Source organism: Rhinolophus sinicus, linkage group LG01 (assembly GCF_036562045.2).
Source record: "Rhinolophus sinicus isolate RSC01 linkage group LG01, ASM3656204v1, whole genome shotgun sequence".
Classification (NCBI taxonomy): domain Eukaryota; kingdom Metazoa; phylum Chordata; class Mammalia; order Chiroptera; family Rhinolophidae; genus Rhinolophus; species Rhinolophus sinicus.
Window position 1 is genome coordinate 62,418,828 of NC_133751.1, and position 22,990 is coordinate 62,441,817.

At 33.8% G+C, this 22,990-nt stretch overlaps 1 protein-coding gene across 14 annotated transcripts in view; it reads right to left on the bottom strand.

Annotated features, from left to right (window-relative positions):
* The window catches only part of STXBP5L (syntaxin binding protein 5L), a 242,728-nt gene that overhangs the window by 126,917 nt on the left and 92,821 nt on the right, over positions 1-22,990 (bottom strand). For all 14 annotated transcript variants that reach the window (XM_074331359.1, XM_074331330.1, XM_019729632.2 and 11 more), the window contains exons 9-11: positions 20,369-20,492; positions 3,119-3,197; positions 1,356-1,510 (exon numbers count right to left, since the gene is read on the bottom strand). In XM_074331359.1, coding sequence (XP_074187460.1) covers positions 1,356-1,510; positions 3,119-3,197; positions 20,369-20,492 — 358 coding nt within the window. The remainder of the gene's footprint in view (positions 1-1,355; positions 1,511-3,118; positions 3,198-20,368; positions 20,493-22,990) is intronic.

The window sequence follows — 22,990 nt, forward strand, 5'->3', positions numbered from 1 at the left end:
ACAATGGTTAGTAAAGTTACATAGGTTTCAAGTGTACAACTGACTCTGGGTGGTGAACACACAATGTGATATATAGATGATGTATTACAGATGTCATATTTTTTTTAACTTAGGTCATAATTATCTCCCTCGTCTGACCAGATTTTATATGATTTGACATCAGAGATCAGTTTTATACTTCATCTGTATTCTCAGCAAGTTCTTATAGTACTGAGGTAATAGAAGTATCCAATAAATATTTGTTGATTAATTAACAACACAAGTAATTTGTCCCCTGCAACTCTGGAAATAAAGTGCCACACTGATCGTTATCTTCTAACAACTTATCCCACCTTTTAAACATGAAATCAAAGAATTAAAAAAAAATTAATACATATATAATACAACTAGCAACTTATTATCTTTATAGTTTATAAAGTATGTTCACTTTGGCCATCCAATAGTCATGTGGAATCAATATTATTATTATTCACTTTCTACAAATAATAAATCAAACTCATAAATATAAAGTGACTTACCCAAGGCTATATAGCTAGTAAATGACAGAACTAAATCATAAACCCAAATATTCTGTCTCCAAATCCAGTACTCTTTTTCCTATATCTGTATGTTCCCTCTTGAAAATGTGGTAAGGTATGTGTGTGTGTATGCATGCATGTGCTAGTTCCCTTTTTTGATGTTTCACCATTTTCAATGTTTAGATTTCATTATCAAAATATCTCATTATCATTAGATTTCAGTATAAGATTTGTATATAAATCTAGGCTAGTTTTTATATTTACAAAAAGTCTATATTTGGGATGTTAAAAAATAGATAAGCATCCATCCTCCCAAAGACCCTTCTGACTAATTATTCTCAAAATTGAAATAACGCACTAACCACACATCAGCAATCCTTGAGCAATCAGAGGCACTGCAGTTGCATATAAAGCAAAGCCAGATGTGAAACAGATGCAGCACTACCCGAGTTACAGATCACTGAGAGCAGGGAAGTGCTTTAACTTTGATTGGCTTTGGAACGGAATGGGTGGAGCTGGTCTAGGAGAGGCTATTAGGAGACCTCTGTTTCCCCAAGTGATTTCCTCTGGGAGCCCCATGGGACCTTCCCAGCTCAGCTGCCACCATCCTAATCAAAGTTTAAAGCACTTACCTGATATTAGAACCTGAAACTCCAGTACTGCTGCACTACATCTGTTTTACTTCCAACTTGTCAAGTAAGTACAGTTGCAGAACCTGCTCCACCACCTGTAGCTGGATGTCAGCTGCCAAAACTAAAAATATTTAAGATTAATTTTGTTAGGAGCTCAATTTAAAAATGATTTTTCAACATTAATAGTTTCATTTTAGTTACTTACCATTTGGATAGGGTGTTTCACATAAAGTTAGAAATTCAACAATAGGATGATCCATTTCAAGTACTGTAATTGCTTTTCCATGCATAATGGTTAAACTTGGTCTTCTGCAAGCTTTGTCATAGGACAGTCCACCAGAAAATATTATGAATGGTTCACTACATAGGGGGAAAAAAAAGACAGTAAGACTGAGAAGTCTTTTAAGATGACACAGTGTCACAGGACTGAGCCAATAAAGAACAGGCTCGATGGGGAGTATGTACATTGTAATTACACAGAGTGCAAAAGTCTTTCCTGGCCCAAAACATTGCACCCAAAAACTTACTATTCTATCATTTTCCTTTTTCTGGATGTACATTCTCATCATTAAAATCACTAATGAATCCGCCTTAAGGTGTGGAGGTGGGTAGAGGGAATGGCAATGAAAATGAAGGGAGGTGGTGGTGGTCACTGACTCAAAAGGACAGCTTTACATATATTATTAATTGGTTCCCAAACTCTAAATCACTACCATTAGAATATAGGCTATGTTAGTTGTTCATATTAACTATTTGGCATGTGAGGCCCCAAATCCGTAAGAGATAAAAGAGGCAAATTTCAATATGAAATAAAATGTGATAGTGGCAAACCCAGAATGGTAGACAGTAACATGAAAATTCTATGTAATGGAGTTTCTGTGAAAAAAGGGTTATGGTAAAAAGGTGGAGAAAACTAATACATAAGGGGAAAATAGTTCACCAAAGGTAAATATGATCTTATTCTCAATTTTACAATGGGTCAGCCTGTTCTATTTAGTTTGTAAAATTAACTTCAAACAAATTTTTTAGACTCCGTTAGCTGCAAGATACAATTAGATAATAGAGTGGGATTGAGATGACTATAAAATATTACAGTGGTTAGAAAGTTATGAAATAGCTTCATAATTTTTCACTTTTCTCAAATTCATACCTATATATCTAGTATATGAGTATGTACATTAAAAATAAGTGCTGATATAAAGTATTTTCAATAAATAAATATCAAATTGAAAATATTCATCTCCAAAAACATTTTTTTAAATAACCAGTCACTTTTATTTTACCAAATTTTTTAAAATTAAATTTATTGGGGTGACAATGGTTAGTAAAGTTACATAGGCTTCAAGTGTACAATTGTATAATACATCATCTATATATTGCATTGTGTGCTCACCACCCAGAGCCAGTTCTCCTTCCATCACCATATATTTAACCTCTTTTATCCTCTTCTACCACTCCCTCTCCCCACTTACCCTCTGGTAACCACTGAACTGTTGTCTGTGTCTATGAGTTTTTGTTTTTTATTTGTTTGTCTTATTCCTTTGTTGCTTTCAGTTTTATATCCTACACATGAGTGAAGTTCCGGCTCTTGTCATAGCCTTCCCAATTTTTTATTTCACAAAGTTTCTACATTATACTAGAATGGAGCAGAAATACAGCTATTTATTTCCACTTCCACACTAGGGGCCATTTTGCTGGGCTAATACCTTTCAGTACTCTTAACTTCAGTGCTCCTCTGCTTTTTAGTTTCCTTTTCTTATATAGTAGTAATTACAACAAATAGACACAACGTACTAAAGTATACAGTTAGTGGGATGACAGTAATTATGATTAATAATGTATAATTATTTCACATTAGAAGTCAGAATTATTTCTACAGAAAGTTGGATTACCAATTACTAGAACAAATTATTAATTTTTCTCTGTTTCTTACGTATTTTCCCATATCCCCCAAGTAAAAATGCATACCTGTTTCTACAGGTCTTGTATTCTACTTTAAGAATTGGTTTACAAGATTCAGATTTTCTTCCTTCTTTTTGACTTTTACCTAAAGAAAGAAAAAGGATTTTATTAACTCTGATTTAAATTTTACTCATACATGAGAATTATAAAGCTTGACTGAAGCAATATAAAGAAAAAAGAATAATGTAATTATGTGTTTTTTATAATAGGATAAACACATGTATGCATTTTAACATTTTTGTTGAATTTGTAAACAATTTATTAATGCCTAGTTATTTGTAAACATATCAAATCTGTATTGCTTTACATTCTCCACATATCGGGAGTGCCAAAAAAATGTATACAAGTGGACACTTTGGTCAACTTTGCTCTAGCAGTAGTTCACTGTAATCAGAAATGTCTGGACGCTGATGGTAACCACTCTGAGCATCTCTTGTAATTGCAGAAGTCAGACGTGACTTGTATTCATCTTTTGTTGTTAGTATATATTGAGTATTACAATTTTAATACAGTTTTCCTTTCTTAAAATGTATATACATTTTCTTGGCACCCTCTGTATAAATCTAGTCTCATGTAAGGTTATTTTAATTATTTAAGTTTCAAGATAAAATAAACAATTTTTGAACTGAAGATACACATAGCCATATTTATCTACATAATGAAATATATTATTATGAAAATCCACACTAGGGTCAAAATTTTATCTATAATACAAGCAAACCCCTTTAATAGGCAAAATAACCATGCTATTTAAAGCTTATGATAGACTATCAAAATCATTGCATGTACATGACATTCATTTAAAGGAAAGTCCACTAAACAATGAATACATATGGTTCCTTTCATGATTTTAAAAAGTAATTTCAATGATGTATTCTATTTGCATAAGAATTGTCTTGTAGGGGAAAAGTTATATTGTTTAGCTTCCATAAAATTTTGAATAAGGAATCAAAAAGATTATGAAATGGAAGTGAAGCTACTTTTGCATCTAACATACTTATCTTCCTATTTATGATTTTGCTTATAATTCTATGTCTCATTTTGATAAAATTGATGTTTTTTGATGACATGTTTGTTTCTTTTTTTAGTAAGTACTCTTATTTATTCTTGTACTGCTACAATTGTTTATAGATACAGATATCTATTAAATAAAGAGGTATTTACATTTTCAGGATAGTTTCAGAACGGCACAGCCAAATTCAAATAGGATGTCAAGATAGTTACATTTAATCTGTTTAAAGGGCAGGGTATTAACATACAACATACCTTATCTACTCCATGGCATACTTTCTAAAATTGCCTTCTCATTTAACCTATGTCAACTAAAGAAACAACCAATAATAAAATATTGGTCATAATCATTCTTATTGTAAAAAAGATAAAAAGTGTCTGTATTATACATAAAAAAGAATTGCATACATTATATTTAGATCATGATACCTTACAAAGAGATACGTTGGCTCAAGGAATCACTCTGAACAGTGGTTTTAGGGGTGAGGAACAGCTAGTTGGTGATTACTGGTTTGGGTAATGACTGAAAATAGAAAGAACTGAAGGAAGTGACACAACCAGGAAAGCGATCCACCCTTTTCAGAGGGATGTCTTTCTCATCCAGTGCTTCTCTAATAATTGCCAAGCCATTAATTAACGACAATGGTATATGTGATGTTGTTTCTATATATGGAATCAATTACTATTTTTCAATCATTATGATAAACTGATTTCAGTAGACAAAAATATCTAATTAATTAATTAGTTAATTAATTATTTAATGGTTTACTTCAATATCTAACTCCAAAATTAACTTTGGGGTAAAGGTTTTCTGCTTTGATTAAGTTCATCGCCTGTCAGTAATTGAAATATGCTTAAATGTCATAGTGTGTAAAACATCATAATCAACAAATGCATTTATTAATACTTCTTATGTTCAGAGTACTATACTAAGTGTTAGGATACAGAAGTAACTGACCATCAAGAACCTTAAATTTTACTAAATTAAACAAAACGAATATAAAAATGACAATATGAGGTACCATAAGCAAATGAGTGATAGACATAAGTATTATAAGAAGTGAGAATAAAACTGTTTCCTTTTATAATAGCAGACTTTCTAGAGTTCTACAGAAAACTTCCTAGAAACTAGACTGAGCATTAACAGATAGAATTTGGATAGGAGAGCATCAGAAAAGACATGGAGGCAGGACGTGCCTAGTGTGTCAAGAGAATAATGGATAAGCCAATTTGGGTAAATTAAAAGACTCATGTAGAAAAATAGTGAAAATAATGTTAATGAGGTATAAAGGAGCCAGACAATGGCAATCTATAAAACTGATTTGCAATATAGACAATGGACAGTCATTGGAAGCTTTCATGTTGGGAAGTGATGTGGATAAAGCAATGTTTCAGAAATATTAGTATGGCTTCATTTAATAGAGCAATTTTGAGGATATAAGATATTGATGCTGGAAAAATAAGTAGGAGATTATTGCAACAGTGCAGGAAAAACAGAGAGAAAAAAGAATGACGATAAATGAATAGTCTCAAAGAAATGTAGAATACCATTCATCACACCAACATATATATATAATGGAAGTACAATAAGTAGAGGAAAGAGAGAAAGGAGCAGAAAAACTGCTCCTCATAGAATACTGGTTGAAAAAAACTTGCTAAATTTGATGAAAAGCATTATCTACACATCTGAGAACCTCAACGAACTCCATGTAGGATAAAAGCAAAGAATTTGACTCCCAGACACATAACAATAAAAGTAGATGAGGGTAAAAGGGATCAAATGTATGGTGATGGAAGGAGAAATGACTCTGGGTGGTGAACACACAATGTGATATATAGATGATGTATTACTGAATTGTACATCTGAAACCTATGTAACTTTACTAACAATTGTCACCCCAATAAAATTTAATTTAAAAAAATGCTAAAAGCCCAAAAGAAAATCTTGAAGGCAGCAAGAGAAAAATGACTCATCACATACAAGGGAGCAACAGTAAGATTAACGGCTGACTTTCTTATTAGAAAAGAAAAAAAAAAAAAAAATCGAGCTAAACACAAAGAGTACAGTAAAAGGTAATTATGTAGATAATTATGAAAGACAGTATAACTGCATATTTCTTCTCCAGTCTTCTCTTAACTGACTTAAGAAGCCACTGTATAAAATAATATGCACATAATTGTAATGTGGGAAATAGGGGAGATTTGGCTTTGACTGCTGTTTCCTTTCCCCAGCCAGAACCCTAAGGGAAGCTTTCGCAGGATTCTTTCTGACTTTCCCTGTGGTTGCTTGGTAGGGTTCATGGAAGACAATGATGCCAGACAGTGCATAGACCTTACATTTGTAGCCTCAGGTAACTTCATACTTTCACATTAGTCCATACTTAGCCTTTAGCAAGTCATAAAAAAAAAAAAAAAAAAAAAAAAAGGAAGAAACTGCTACAACTTTCTATTTGTGTTAGTGGCATCTAACAATATCTGCCCTACACAAGCAAAGGCTCAGGTCTTATCCCTCCCTGCAGGTACCTTTTTTCGCCCAGATTCTAAGTTAGTTGTTTGCCCTGCCACCTTATTTCTCTGATGAGTTCAATAAGTTATTAATTTGCATTTTATCCAGCTTTCTGTTGTTGTATGAGTGGTAATGATGTACCTCCCAGCTTTCTATGTCTATGTGGAGATTAAACAACACACTTCTAAATAACACAACAGTCAAAGGAGAAACCTCAAAAGAAATTTTAAAATATCTTGGCCTAAATAAAAATAAAAACACAACTTATCAAATTTGTGGGATGCAGCAAAAAACAATGCTTAAAGGGAAATTTACAGCATTGAGTGCATATATTAGAAAAGAAGATATAAAATCAATTATCTAAGTTCTCCCCATAGAGAAGAAAAGAGGAGCAAATTAAATCCAAAGAAAGCAGAAAAAGAGAAAAAAGAAGAATTAGAGCAGAAATAAGTGAAATAGAAAGCAGGATACCAACAGAAAATCAAGGAAAACTAAAGCTGATTCTTTGAGAAGATCAATAAAATAGATAAACCTCTAACCTGTTTAACTAAGAAAAAAAGACAGAGGACACAGATTACTAACATCAGAAATGAAACAGTGGCCATCACTACAGATCCCATGGACTTAAAAAAGATAATAAAGGAATACTATGAACTGTGTGCTACAAATTTGATAATCTAGATTAACTGAACTATCCCTTAAGATGCAATCTGCCAAAATGCATACCAGAAGAAAGAGACAATCTGAATAGGCCTGTATCTATTAAAGAAATTAAATCAATAACCTTCTGAAACAGAAAACATCAGGCCCACACGGGTTCTACGAAACATTTAAGTAAGAAATTATACTAATTTTCTACAATCTCTTTCAGAGGATAGAAGAAGACGGAATACTCCCTAACTCATTCTATGAGGCCAGGATTACTCTAACGCCAAAACCAGAAACATCACAAGAAAACTACAGACCAATATCTCTCATGAACATTAATGTAAAAACCTTTAACAAAATATCAGTAAATCAAATCCAACAATGTATAAAAAGGGTTCTGCACCATGACTACGTGATTTATCCCAGGCATGCAAGGCTGGTTCAAAATTCAACAACCAATTAATATAACCCATCATATCAATGGGTTAAAAAAGAAAAATCACGTGATTATACAAATAGATGGAAAAAAAGCATTTGACAAAATCCAACAGCCATTCATGATAAAAACTCATAGTAAACTAAGAACAGATGCTAATTAAGATGGTAAATTAATCAACTTGATAATGAATATCTACAAAAACAAACAAATAAACAAAAACACTCTGTGGGTGACATCATACTTAATGGTGAAATTCAAATCTTCCCCACCAAGATTAGGAACAAGGCAAGGACATCTCCTCTCACTACTCCTTTACAACATATTACTAGAATCCTAGCTAATGAAATAGGAGAATAAAGTATAACAAAAGGCGTACAGATTGGGAAGAAAGAAATAAAACTGTTAGCAGATGACATAATCACCTATGTAGATAATCAGAAAGAATCAACAAAAAGTCTCCTGGAATTAAGACGTGATTATAGCAAGGTTGAAGGATACAATGTTAATACAAAAAAGTCAATTGCTTTCCTATATACTAGCAAAACGAACTAGAATTTGATATTAAAAACATAACACCATTTACGTTAGCATCTAAAAAATGAAATACTTAGGTATTTTTTCCCTTCCCACTAAGCACTAGTTTTAATGTAGGCAATCAAGTTTTCCTTTTGTCCTCTATTTGAAAGATAGAACTTATTTCTAGTTAACTAGATGCACTGACTGTACAATCACTTTGAGTGTCGGCTTTATATTAGATTACTCACCTCGAATAGGCCCATAGGCTTTATCTACTCCCCTCTATCCAACCCCATGCAATTGTCAGAAAAAAAGTTCAAGTTTGCAGTTAGAGTACTCACAATTGCTGTTTTCAAAACTTACCAATAAGCTACAATAACCAATACTGTGTATTGTGGCATATAGATTAATTAAATGAAATTAAGAATACAAAAATAGGGCCGGCCCGATGGCTCAGACTGTTAGAGCTCCATGCTCCTAACTCCGAAGGCTGCCGGTTCGATTCCCACATGGGCCAGTGGGCTTTCAACCACAAGGTTGCCAGTTCAATGGTGGGCTCCGCCCCCTGCAACTAGCAATGGACTTGACTTGGAAAAAAAGTCCTGGAAGTACACACTGTTCCCCAATAAAGTCCTGTTCCCCTTCCCCAATAAAATCTTAAAAAAAAAAGAAAAGAATACAAAAATAAACTCTTACAATTTTGGTAAATTAATTTTCAACAGTGATGCCAACACAATTTAATGGGTAAATAATCTTTTCAAGAAATGGTACTGGGACAATAGAATATCCTCATGCAAAAGAATGAAGTTGAACCCCTTCATTACACCATACATAAAAATTAACTCAAAATGAATCCCAGACCTACATGTAGGAGCTAAAACTATAAACTGTTAGAGGAAAATATAGAAATAAATTTTTGTGACCTTGGGTTAGGCAATTATTTTTTAGATACTATGTTAAAAGTACAAACAACCAAATCAAAAATACATAAATGGAGGTTTATCAAAATTAAAAACTTTTGTGCTTGAAAGGATACCATTAAGGAAGTGAAAAAGCAACATACAGAATGGGAGAAAATATTTTCAAATTATATCTAATAAAAGATGCCTACCCTGACCATATACATATACATATACATATACATATATATATATGTATATGTGTGTGTGTGTATGTGTATATATATATATATATATATATAGTGAACTATTGTAACTCCGTAATATAAAAAAACAATTTCTCAATGGGCAAAGGAACTGAATAGATGTTTTCCTAAAGAATATTCAGAAATGCCCAATAAGCAAATAAACAGCTGCTCAACATCTTTACTAATTAGGAAACTACCAATCAAAACTGTAAGGAAATATCACTCTACACGTGCCAGGACATCTATAATAAAAAAGACAGATATTAGCATGTGTTGATGAAGATGTGAAGTTGGAAACATTACTCATTGCTGGTGGGAATGTAAAAGCTTGAGGACTCTGGAAAAACATTTGGCATTTCCTTAAAATGTTAAGTATAGAGTTATCATATGGCCCATTGTTTCCATTCTTGGGTATATACCCAGGAGAAATGGAACCATATGTCCACATAAAAACTTACACATAAACATTCATTGCAGAATTATTCAGAATAGTCAATGTGAAAACAACACAAATGCCCATCAAGTGATGAATGGATAAATAAAAGTGATATATCCATACAATGGAATATTATTGTTCAATGAAAATGAATAAAATAGACTTGTTTTAACATGGATGAAACTTGAAAACATTATGCTAAGTGAAAAAAGCCAGTCATGAAAGACCACATACAGTGTAAGTCTATTTATATAGAATGTCCAGAGCAGGCAAATCTACAGAGACTGAAGATCAGTGGTTGTCTAAGGCCTGACAAGAGGGGATGGAATGACGGCTTGAGTATAGGGCTTCTTTTGGGGTGACAAAAATGTTTTAAAATTAGATTCTTTTGATGCTGCAGAACTCTGAATATACTAAACACCACTCAATTATACACTTTAAATTAGTGAATTGTGAATTATATCTGAATAAACCTGTATTTTTAAAAGAACTTTAAGTTCTCCAATGTGAATCAGAAAATTTCAGAAGAAATTCTATCTCTATCACTTACTTATATTTCAGGGTTTCTAATCTAGCAATGTCTTTTGAGATCTTTAAGTTTATCATATGTTTATGCCTGTCGGCTCAATGACATGTTTGAAAATTTAAAAAAAAAAAAAAATATATATATATATTTAGAAGTTTGTTTATTTCAGTAAGACATTTCTCCAAAAAGGACATACACATGGCCAACAGACCTATGAAAAAATGCTCAACATCACTAATCATCAGAGAAATGCAAATAAAAACCACAATGAGATATCACCTCACCCCAGTCAGAATGGCTATCATCAACAAGACAAACAATAACAAGCGTTGGAGAGGCTGTGGAGAAAAAGGAACCCTCATGCACTGTTGGTGGGAATGCAGATTGGTGCAACTGCTATGAAACTCAGTGTGGAGGTTCCTCAAAAACTTAAGAATACAATAACCATACGGCCCAGCTATCCCTCTCCTGGGTATCTACCCAAAAAAAATCTGAAGACATTTATCCATAAAGATATATGTGCTCCAATGTTTATTGCCCATTAAGAAATTGTTTTGCAGCTTTATTTACAGTGACCAAGACATGGAAACAACCAAAGTGGCCCTTAATAGATGACTGGATAAAGAAGATGTGGTATATATACACGATGAAATACTATTCTGCCCTAAGAAAAGATGAAATAGTGCCATTTGTGACAACATGGATGGATCTTGAGATCATTACGCTAAACGAAATAAGTCAGACAGAAAAAAGCTATATGATTTCACTGATATGTGGTATATAAAACTGAAAGCAACAAAACAAACAAATGAAGAAACAAAAACTCATAGACACAGACAATAGTTTAGTGGTTACTAGAGGGTAAGAGGGGAGATGAGGGTAAACGGTAGATGAGGGTAAATGGGGTCAAATATATGGTGACGGAAGGAGAACTGACTCTGGACGGTGAACACACAATGTGATATATAGATGATGTATTACAGAATTGTACACCTGAAACTTATGTAACTTTACCAACAATTGTCACCACAATAAACTTTAATTAAAAAACAAAAATAATTGTTCGGGGCATCTAACCTTCCAAACTGCCTATAATTCACAATTACTCCTTATTTAAATAATTTTCCTGTTTTCATGTCTCTTTTTGCAATCTCCTCATCCTTAGAAAATCTTTTGAAGTCATGGTGAACCTCTTGAGTGTCTTATTCCCAATGCCATTCATATATTCTGCAGTGATATCACCAAGCCCAAGCATGGTTCTTGATGCAGTCATAGATGTAATCCTTCCAGAACTGCATTGGTGTCTTCTCAGTGTCCTCCTCAATTGCAGTAATAACCTTGGCAAAGGTACTCCACAGGTAGTAGGCCTTAAAACCTGCTCTAACTCCTTGATTTATTGGTTGGATCCAAGAGATGGTGTTTGGAGGGAGAAACACCACTTTGATATTGAGATGAAGATCACCTTTAAAAGAGGATATACATGCTCAACATCACTCATCATCAGAGAAATGCAAATTAAAACCACAGTCAGGTATCACCTCACACCTGTCAGAATGACAATCATCAATAAATCAACAAACAACACGTGTTAGCCAGGATGTGGAGAAAAGGGAACCCTTGAGCACTGTTGGTGAGACTGCAGATTGCTGCAGCCACTATGGAAAACAGTATGGAGGATCCTCTAAAGATTAAAAATAGGACGACCTTATGACCCAGCAATTCTACTTCTGTGTATTTATCTGAAGAAATACAAAACAATAATTCAAAAAGATACATATACCCCTATGTTCACTGCAGCATTATTTATAATCGCTAAGGTATGGAAGTAATCTAAGTGACCACTGATAGATGACTAGATAATAAAGATGTGATACATACTGGGGGTGCCAAAAAAATGTATACATGTGGACACTTTGGTCAACGTTACTCAAGCAGTAGTTCACCATAATCAGAAGTGCCTGGAAGCTGATGGTAACCGCTTTGAGCACCTCTTGTAATTGCAGAAGTCAAATGTGCCTTGTATTCATCTTTTGTTATTGGTATATATTGTGCATTACAATTTTAATAGCTTTCTCCTTTCTTAAAATGTGTATACACTTTTTGGCACCTTCTGTATACACAATGGAATATTACTCAGCCATAAAGAAGAAAGAAATCTTACCATTTGCAACAGTATGAATGGACTGGAAGGTGTTTTGCTAAGTGAAATAAGACAGTGAAAGACAAATACCATATGATGTCACTTATATGTGGAATCTAAAGAACAGAATAAATGAACAAAACAGAAACAGACTCATAGATACAGAGAACAAACTGATGATTGCCAGCTGGGGAGAGGGTTGGGGGACTGAATGAAAAAGGTGAAGGGATTAAGAAGTACAAATTGGTAGTTACAAAATAGTCACAGGGATGTAAAGTACAGCATAGAGAATAGAGAATATAGTCAATAATGTTGCAACAACTATGTATAGTGCCAGGTGGATACTAGACTAATTGGGGGAATAACTGCATAAATTAATAAATGTCTAACCACTATGCTGTACAACTGAAGCATATAAAATAATACTGAATGTCAACTGTAATTAAAAAAATAAAGGAGAATATCTGGGAGTATTATAAACAATGAGCCAATCTTGAAAAGTATGTTATTTTCCAAACAGTACTTTTCCATTTTTCTGGCCTAGCCATTCAGGAGGGTATCTTGGAGGAGGAGCTGGGTCATCCGTGCCTTCTTATTGCTCTTGTAGTATTTGGGCTGTGTGTGCTTATAGATATGCTTGAAGGCCCTGGGGTTCTCCCTGCGCCAGATCACAGAGGGTTTCAATGTGTAGCCTGCAACAGTGCCCCCAAGCCTTGAATCCTGGCACTGACTTGGACTCCTTATGGATAAAAGTCCTTGCAGGCATGTGATTCCAAAATAGGGAGATTTCACCCATATTGAATATTTTCTCTGGCAAGTGATTTTCCTCTATAATCAGCTTCTCTGGAGTTTCTAAAACTTCTTCCTCTGCTTTCACATTGGTACTTGCAGACTCACCACTCGCTTTCACATTACGTAATGAATAATGATTCTTGAATCATTTAAACCACCCAGAGCTAGCGGTAAATTCAACATCGTAGTCTGGTCCAGTCTTTTCTTTCAACATTGTAAACAAACTTTTTGCTAATGGTGATCATCATGGTGCTGAAAGGGACATGGTCCTGTGTCTGGTCTTCAATCCAGGTCATTACAAGTTTCTCCACATCTGACATAGGCCCTTCTAGAATTTTTGTTAGACTCATTGCCTTCATTGAAGCAGATCCTTTAACAGCTTCTGTTACCTTTGTTCTTGTACTTCAACATTGTACCTATGGTGGAATGGGATATGCCTACATGGTGAGCAATGGCCATCACTGATTTTCCACCTTCATAGTCCTTAATCACTTTAATTTTATTTCCATGTCAATCACTCTACACTGGCCTCGTCCTGGCAACACTAGTGGTGGATTTTGTATACTTAGGGGCCATGATGAATAAAACAACATGAGATTAAATCAAGCACAAGAGAAAATGGTGCAATCAAGAGACATGGTAAACACAAGGTATGAGACTGCTGCCAGGGTATCACGGCACACTGTTTCACAGCAAACTTTTTTTTTATAAGTAGAAAGAATACACTCTAAATTAACAATAAAATATATATTATGGTAAGTATATAAACTAGTAACACAGTCATTTATTATCAGTATTACATAACGTACATAATTGTATGTGCTATGCTTTTATATGAATGGCAGCACGGTAGCTTTGTTCACACAAGCATCACCACAAAAACATGAGTAATGCATTGAGCCATGATGTTGCGATGGCTATGATGTCTCTAGGCGATAGGAATTTTTCAGCTTCATTACAATCTTATGGGACCACCATCAGATATGCGGTCCACTGTTGACCAAAACATCTTTAAGCAGTGCCTGACTGTAGTTTGTTTTATGTACAGAATTCTCAAGTTATACTTAATGGTATTCCTAATTTCTTTTTGTATTTTAGGTGTGCAATTACATTATCAAAAAGGAATTATAATTTTGAACTCTCTAAATTTTTAAACATATTTCTTTTTCAAGTCTAATTTCATTGGATAGTATTTTCAGTAAAAATTTAAAGAACAGTGACAATTATTGATACCTCTGTCCTGTTTCTGATCAACAACTTCACTATGAAGTATTTGACAGTATTTTGTTTAAGATCGTGTGTGTGTGTATGTGTGTGTGTGTGTGTGTGTGTTTAGCTGAGGGCTTTGTGATTGAAGAATATACATTTGAAATCATTATAATTTACTGTGAAAGAAAATGAATGTCTGCAGCACCAGCGAAAGCAGCTACAATATGGGAAATGTCATCACAGAACTATTCTCAAGTGAAACAGGAACTAATCTAGCCTCATTGGTTGTGGCCATCCCCCCTTCTGTCCCACCATTGTCAAATAATCTGAGTTTCAGACAAAGCTTACTTTTGTAGTATAGAAAATTTTTGATTTTTTGAAAAATAAAGAATCTGTATAGAATTTTTCAGCTTAGGAGACACAATGCCTAGAGGAGGAAAGAGACAATAAAACTATATTCTAAAGTGTACACAGCATAATGTCCACAATATGTATGATACAGTCCAAATTATTAGAATTATGAAGAAGCAGGAAAATGTGAGCTATTTTTATGAATAGAGGCCAACTTCAAGGTAAAGCAGATGTTGGTATTATCAGACAATTTTTTTTTAATTAAAGTTTATTGGGGTGACAATTGGTAGTAAAGTTACATAGATTTCAGGTGTACAATTCTGTATTACATCATCTATAAATCCCATTGTGTGTTCACCACCCAGAGGCAGTTTTCCTTCCATCACCATATATTTGATCCCCTTTACCTTCATCTACCACCTGCCTCCCCCCTTATCCTCTGGTAACCACTAAACTATTGTAAACTATTGTCTGTGTCTAGTTTTTGTTTCTCATTTGTCTTGTTCTTTTGTTGTTTTTGGTTCATATACCACATATTAGTGAAATCACATGGTTCTCTGCTTTTTCTGTCTGACTTATTTCACTTAGCAGTATATTCTCAAGATCCATACATGTTGTCACAAATGGTCCTATTTCATCTTTTCTTACCGCTGAATAGTATTCCATTGTGTATATATACCACAACTTCTTTATCCATTCATCTATCGAAGGACATTTTGGTTGTTTCCATGTCTTGGCCACCGTAAATAAAGCTGCAATGAACATTGGAGCACACGTGTCTTTATGGATAAATGTTTTCAGATTTTTGGGGTCGATACCTAGGAGTGGGATTGCTGGGTCATATGGTAATTCTATTCGTAATGTTTTGAGGAAACTCCACACTGCCTTCCATAGAGGCTGCACCAATCTGCATTCCCACCAACAGTGTATGAGGGTTCCTTTTTCTCCACAGCCTCTCCAACACTTGTTATTGTTTGTCTTGATGACAGCCATTCTAACTGGGGTGAGGTGATATCTCATTGTGGTTTTGATTTGCATTTCTCTGATGATTAGTGATGTTGAGCATTTTTTCATATGTCTATTTGCCATTTGTATGTCCTCTTTGGAGAAATGTCTCTTCAGGTCCTCTGCCCATTTTTCAATTGGGTTGTTTGTTTTTTTGTTGTTGAGTTGCATGAGTTCCTTGTATATTTTGGATATTAGCCCCTTATCAGAGGCACTGTTTGCAAAAATCTTCTCTAATTCAGTTGGTTGCCTCTTTATTTTGAATTAAAAAATACTTAAGGCTACTTAAAGCAAAGTTATAACAATGCCTGTAGATGCAATACATATGATAACTATTGCATAAAGGGCAGTGGGTGAAGGTAAATAAATTTACAAGGTCTGATAAAACTATTATGAATGTTTAAATTTTTAAAAATTTATCACAGTAACAGACACAGTACCATTAATCCCCCTCAAAATACTCCCCCTTGCTTCAGACACACTTATCCCATCGTTCTTCCCACTTTCTGAAGCAGTTCTGGAATTCCTCTTTTGTGAGTGTCTTTAGTTGTGCTTTTGTGGCTATTTCAATGTCCTGAATCGATTAAAAACGTTTACCTTTCATGGTCATTTTGACTTTGGGGAAGAGCCAGAAGTTGCACAGTTTCAGTTCCAGTGAATAAGGTGGATGAGGACACACTGTAATGGTTTTATTTGACAGAAATTGCCATATACCAGAAGTAATGTGTGACTCGGAGCCTTTCCGTTGTGAACACAAAGTAGAGTGAATGCTGCTGCTGAATGCCATCAAACAGAAAGGTAGGGATCTTCAATATGGGAAGCTGTGTGGTGAACCTTAGTAACAGTGGGTGACAACTTTCAACTTGTTCAGTGCAGTCAGTTGGGTGTAAGCCACAGTTGAGGGGTGTGTTTTAAAGTGTTCCGTAAATCATCCTCCATCATGACAGTGTTCCGTGTCACACATCGCTTCTGGTATATGGCAATTTCCATCAAATAAAAGCATTAGGGTGTGTTCTCATCCACCTTATTCATTGTATCTGGCCCCGTGCGACTTCTGGCTCTTCCCCAAAGTCACAATTTTTCAGGACATCGAGGCAGCCACAACAGCACAACTGAAGACACAAAAGGGACTTCCAGAACTGCTTCAGAAAGTGGCAAGAATGATGGGATAAGTGTGATAGAAGCGAGGGTATTTTGAGGGGAATTAATGGCAATGTATCTTTTACTGTAATAATTTTTTAAAATTTAAACATTCACCATATTGTTTGATCACAACTCATATATGGTTGTGAGATTTCTACACTTTATGTAAAGTGTTACAATGTTAACTCTAATATACTATGAAAAGTTAAGGAAGCATACTGTAATCCCTAGATCAACTAATTTTTAAAAATGTGAAGATAAAAAATGCCTATATGTAAATTAAAATGGAATTCTAATAAAAATATTCAAATAATCCAAAAGAAGGCCAAAAGAGGGGGTGGGGGAGGGAAGGAACAAAATAAATGGTAGGGCAGAAAACAAAAAATAAACTGATATACCTAAATCTAACCCATCAGTAATTACATTTAATATTAATGAACTAAACACTCCAAATAAATCATGTAAGACCGGATAAAAAAAGCAAGACCCAAACATATGCTCTCTACAGGAGACATAAGGAATGCCTAATAATAAAGCCTCAAAATACACAAAACAGATTTTTTTTGTGTAGATACACAAGAGAGGGATTGTTGGGTCATATGGTAATTGTATTCTTAATTTTTTAGGAACTTCCACACTGCCTTCCATAGTGGCTGCACCAATCTGCATTCCTACCAACAGTGTATGAGGGTTCCTTTTTCTCCACAGCCTCTCCAACACATGTTATTGTTTGTCTTGTTGGTGATAGCCATTCTAACTGGTATAAAACATTTATCTGTAAAGATATATGTACTCCGATGCTCATTGCAGCTTTATTTACGTGGCCAAGACATGGAAACAACCAAAGTGTTCTTCGATAGCTGAATGGATAAAGAAGATGTGGTATATATGCACAATGGAATATTATTCTGCCATAAGAAAAGATGAAATAGTGCCATTTGCAACAACATGGATAGATCTGGAGATTATTATGCTAAGCAAAATAAGTCAGACAAAAATAGTCGAGAACTATATGATTTCACTGATATGTGGGATATAAAACTGAAAGCAACAAAGGAACGAGACAAACAAAGAAACAAAAACTCACAGACACAAACAATAGTTTAGTGGTTACCAGAGGGTAAGGGAGGAAGGGGGTGGTAGATGAGGGTAAAAGGGATCAAATATATGGTGATGGAAGGAGAACTGATTCTGGGTGGTGAACACACAATGTGATATATAGATGATTATTACAGAATTGTACACCTGAAACCTATGTAACTTTACTAACCATTGTCACCCCAATAAACTTTAATTTACAAAAAAAGAAGCTTGAAAAAATATACATGAACCAAAAAAGGACAGAATTAAAGTGAAAAGTAGACAATTCTATTATCATGTTAGGAAATTTTAATATCACTCTCTCAGAAATTGATAGTACTAGTCAAATATCAGTAAAATCATAGAGGACTTGATTAATGCTATCAACCACCTTGACCTATTTGAATTTTAACATAAAGCAGAAATAAGCAGAATTAGAAGGGAAAGCCATAATAATAGAGATTTTAACATACATTTCTCACAATTTAAAAATCAAACAAGAACTTAAGCTAAAATTTAAACAATACAAAATAAAAAACACAATTTCAAATTTGACCTTTGTGTAGCAGTTAAGAAATGTACATTATTCTCAAGTACACTTGGAACTTTATAGCAATTATCTATGTATGTCTAATTATAAAGCATACCCCAGTAAATTTTGCAGAACTAGTATCAAGCCACTTTCTCTGACTAAAATTAAAATTAAAATCTACAAATATTTTTTAGAAGTTAGAAATCATATGTCTAAATAACTCATAGATAAAAAGTAGAATTATCATAGGGATTAGAAAATATCTCAAACTGAATACTAATGAAAATTATATATTATTAAAATGTCAAAATTTATGGAATACAGTTGAAGTGGTAATTAGAGAAATTTTTTTATTTTAGAAAATAAAAACAGCTGAAATAAAAGGGAACAAAATGAATACAAAGAATGTAGATAGAAATGACAATGGATGCCTCTGCTGTCAAAAGTCACTGACACTGGCTTAACAATGTCATAGTGACCAGCAGGAATTTAATTTGACTTATATGTTATGAGAGACACAGATGCTGATGTTTTCAACAAGCTGTGAACAGAACTTCATCTCTTTCAAAGGAAAACAGAATAATAGAAAACAACCCAAACTGATAAAATAAATATGGATAGGGTAAAACACATGAAAGCCTCAAACATCCAAACAAGTCAAAAAGAACTTGTAAAGAAGTTGACTGTTGAGAAGAATAGAAGGAAATAAATAGAAAACTTATGAATAAATCATATTACATATTTGAAAATAAAAGGTATGAGGATATTTTGGGGGGGGTGGAGAGGAGGGGAACCCACCATAGAAACAAACAATTAAACCTGAGTGGACATATAGCAACGCCTATCCAAGGTTTTCAAAGCGGCAATCTTTAAATAAAGCATCTCAAGTAAGTGTTTAAATGTCATCTCTAGGTAAAGCAGCTAGGTTAAATGTATTAATCATTTGCAGATGGAACATGCAACTGTGGTACAAAAAATGGCAGACCAACACATGACGAAAGAATTCCATTTTGTGATTTGTAAGTCACCCATTATTTTAAAAATACCAGTATTTTCTAAATGTGATACTATATTAAATGCTTACAAAGTATAAAATAGAATGTGTTTGATTAACTGCTAGGTTTTGACCTCTCTATTCTTAGAAACAACCAACAGAGCGACGTACTGGTAAACATGAAACTCAGATCATCACCAATATTCTTGAAAATAATATAGTCATCTGAATAAAAGCTATTCATACATTCATACTTTTTATTCTGCCCAGTTAGGTATACAGGTCCAACATAAATGCTAAATACCACTTTTCAATGAGAAAGATAAGATAAATACGATATATAATAATACCACAGTCTTCATTCGGTAATTTGGTGAAATCAAATGGCAGAAATGGAAATAAATGGGAGAACTAGAATACAGATTACAAGCAGTACAGGAATTAGGTCTGAAAGTCAGGTCTAAATAATGCCATTCTCTCACTAGCTCCTTAACCCTTAAAATTGGACAAATTTCTTTATTATAAACTCTGCTTCTATATCAACCATCCATTATCCAATTTTATCACTTAATACAAAGTAGGAAAGTGGATAGACAGAAAGAAGGAAAGTACAAAGTTTGTGGCATAATGTGTGGGATCTGAAGGAGGTATAAAAGGTATTTAGAATCAGAAGCTATGTCCTATCACCTCTTTCTACCGAACACAGTGATACCACCTCTCCTACTTTAAGTCAAGGCACTGTAACTCCAGAGTTTGTTTCTTTTGAAAGCATATATCTTACCATGTGGAATTGTGGTCTGGAAAGGACGACTTGGGCTTTTCAGGTTCCACAAAGTCAAGCTACCATCTGAATGGCTGCACATGAACTGTTTGCCCTCATGATGCCAATCAATTGAATGAATAGCCTAATGAAATAACAATAAAAACAAGTAGAGGGGGGAAGTTGGTATGTTATATCATTCTACATTCCAAAAGAAAAATATTCTGACATAAAATTAGTATAACAGTAACACTTAAGAAACATATGTAATTTTTCTGACCCAGATCATACTATCTTTGGTTCAGTCCTTTATAGGCTTATAAAAGGCTACAAAAACTCATCTCCTGAGATAAAGAAAAGTAAATTTCCTCATATCATTAGATTCCAGAATTTTTTGTTGTATATTCTATGTCTTCCTTGTATCTTATAATGCTTCTTTGAAAAATCATTTATATAGAAGTAAAAGCAAGGTTATCAGAAGATAATTTCTGATAAGGTAAAGGCCTAGTTCCATTTAAAGTAGCTAATTTAAAAAATAATTTACATAAGAGCTACCATCTGAGGGCTTACTATTTGCCAGACCAATGGTAAGCACTTTATGTACATCATTTCATTTAATCCTATTAAACAGGTATTATTTTTTTCCAATTTACACATGGCAAAATAGGCCTAGAGAGATTGAGATACTTCCTTAGGTCACACAACTCAAAGCCAAGGTCTATCTAACTATAAAACCATATTCTCAATCATTGTACTATATTGCTTGTAACATAAACAATTTAAATTTATTTGAAGCAAGAAGGGTTTAAATATTTTTAATATTTACAGGTTCACTCTGTAATTGTGAATTAGATAAAATTAAAAAGTATTATTACCTATTCCTAAATTGTTTTATTCCCAGTGGTAGCACAGTGTCTTACATAAAGCAGGTGCTCAATAAAATCTGTTGAATGGATAAGCAATTGATGTCATCACATATGTCCACAACCTTGGTAGTTTTTCTAAATCAATAAAGTATATGTGGAACTTGGGTAATGTACTAAGCACTGTGAGAGAAGCTCTAGTAGACATAAAAGCTGAATAGATATATACAACATGATACTTTCCTTAAAGGAAATTAAAAAAAAAACAGTGAGATAGGGAAGTCTGATATAATCGAACTTCCAAACAACAAGTATTATTAGTTACAGATAATTGACAGCGAGTGTAATCATTAGACATATCATAAAGTAAATAGGATATAAGCTGTACCTCAAAACATAAGTAAGATTTTATTAAGTGAAAAAGAAAACATGAAACCCTGGATTTAGCTTTTTCTCTCACCCTGGTCTACATTACTAGGCAGAGAAGACTTCTTTTATGCCAGCGTTCAGTAGAGGCAGTTAGAGGGAGAGAAAAACTCACTCTTCATTGTCTTCTCCTTTGCTTATTTCTTCTCACTTTTATAGCTAGCTCAAGGGAAATGTCACTTCTTCTTGCCTCCTCTATATGTAAACTTTGATGAACCTCAGTCAATTTAAAGTTCTCTCAGACTGCCTTTCTACAAATGGTGGGGGGAGAAAAAGTGTCCCGAGCCCTAACCCTTCTTCCTATCCCAGTGAATTTCTACCTACTGGAGACAACAGATGTAAAAATAATATCTACAACACAGAACTGAAACAAATAATTGCTGGAAGTATACTTATTGTAAGGAAGAGTAGGCACGTAAAACCAACTTGTTATTAGAGAGGAGGATGTAGAATAGTACATTAAAGAGCTGGCATTTGAACAGACTTAGTGAATAAACATTCTGTATATTTGTTTATAGCCTACTCTTTTCTTTAAAAGACCTTTAAGGGTCTACTGAAAAGCCAAATATAATACAACTAATTCAGGAAGACTTTTAAAGAATAGAAAACAGAATATGGAAGATAAATCACTAGGCAGTTCGGTCAAATTGGTTGTTTGATTGAATTTCTTAAAAACAAAAGAGAAAAAGAAACCTAAAAAGCTGGGTAACAATATGAAAAAAGGAGAAATGGCAGTTACTCAAGGAATTAAAAAGTTAGCCTCAGGTCAAATTCTGAGGGGTTTCTCTGTGAAAGATTTTAAAAACAGAAATATTAATATAATAAAATAAAAATTTCACAGCTAATGTGGAAATAAAATTCATATAGTTATTTCTTAAAATAAGCTTGGATTGGCAAAACCAAATTCTCAACTCATCAATGGCTATTAATCAAGGGACTAGTTAAATAGTCCAAATAGTTTTGCAGTGACTAAAGAATTAATAAGATTTTGATATGCAAAAGAAGATAGAAGGGAATTCATTGTAAGAAATTAGCAGGAACAAAGGCTTGCAAGAGGTAATAAATAATATGTTTAGGAGATACTAAGTAAAATGTCTGAACTGAGAAGTCTGTAGAAAGATGCAGGAAGTTGAACTAAAGGGAAAAGATGGTACTGGGGCCATAAGTCTTATATCAATAAATAAAGACTTCGTATTGTTGACAATTAGGAGCCACTCCTAAGGTTCAGAGGTAGTAAAGTACATGACCTGACTATGTCTTAAAATGATAATCTTGTTAGTAAAAGATATACTGAAAAAGTAAGATACCAAAGGAAATGATACATGTACCATATAAATCAATATTTTAAGTGACT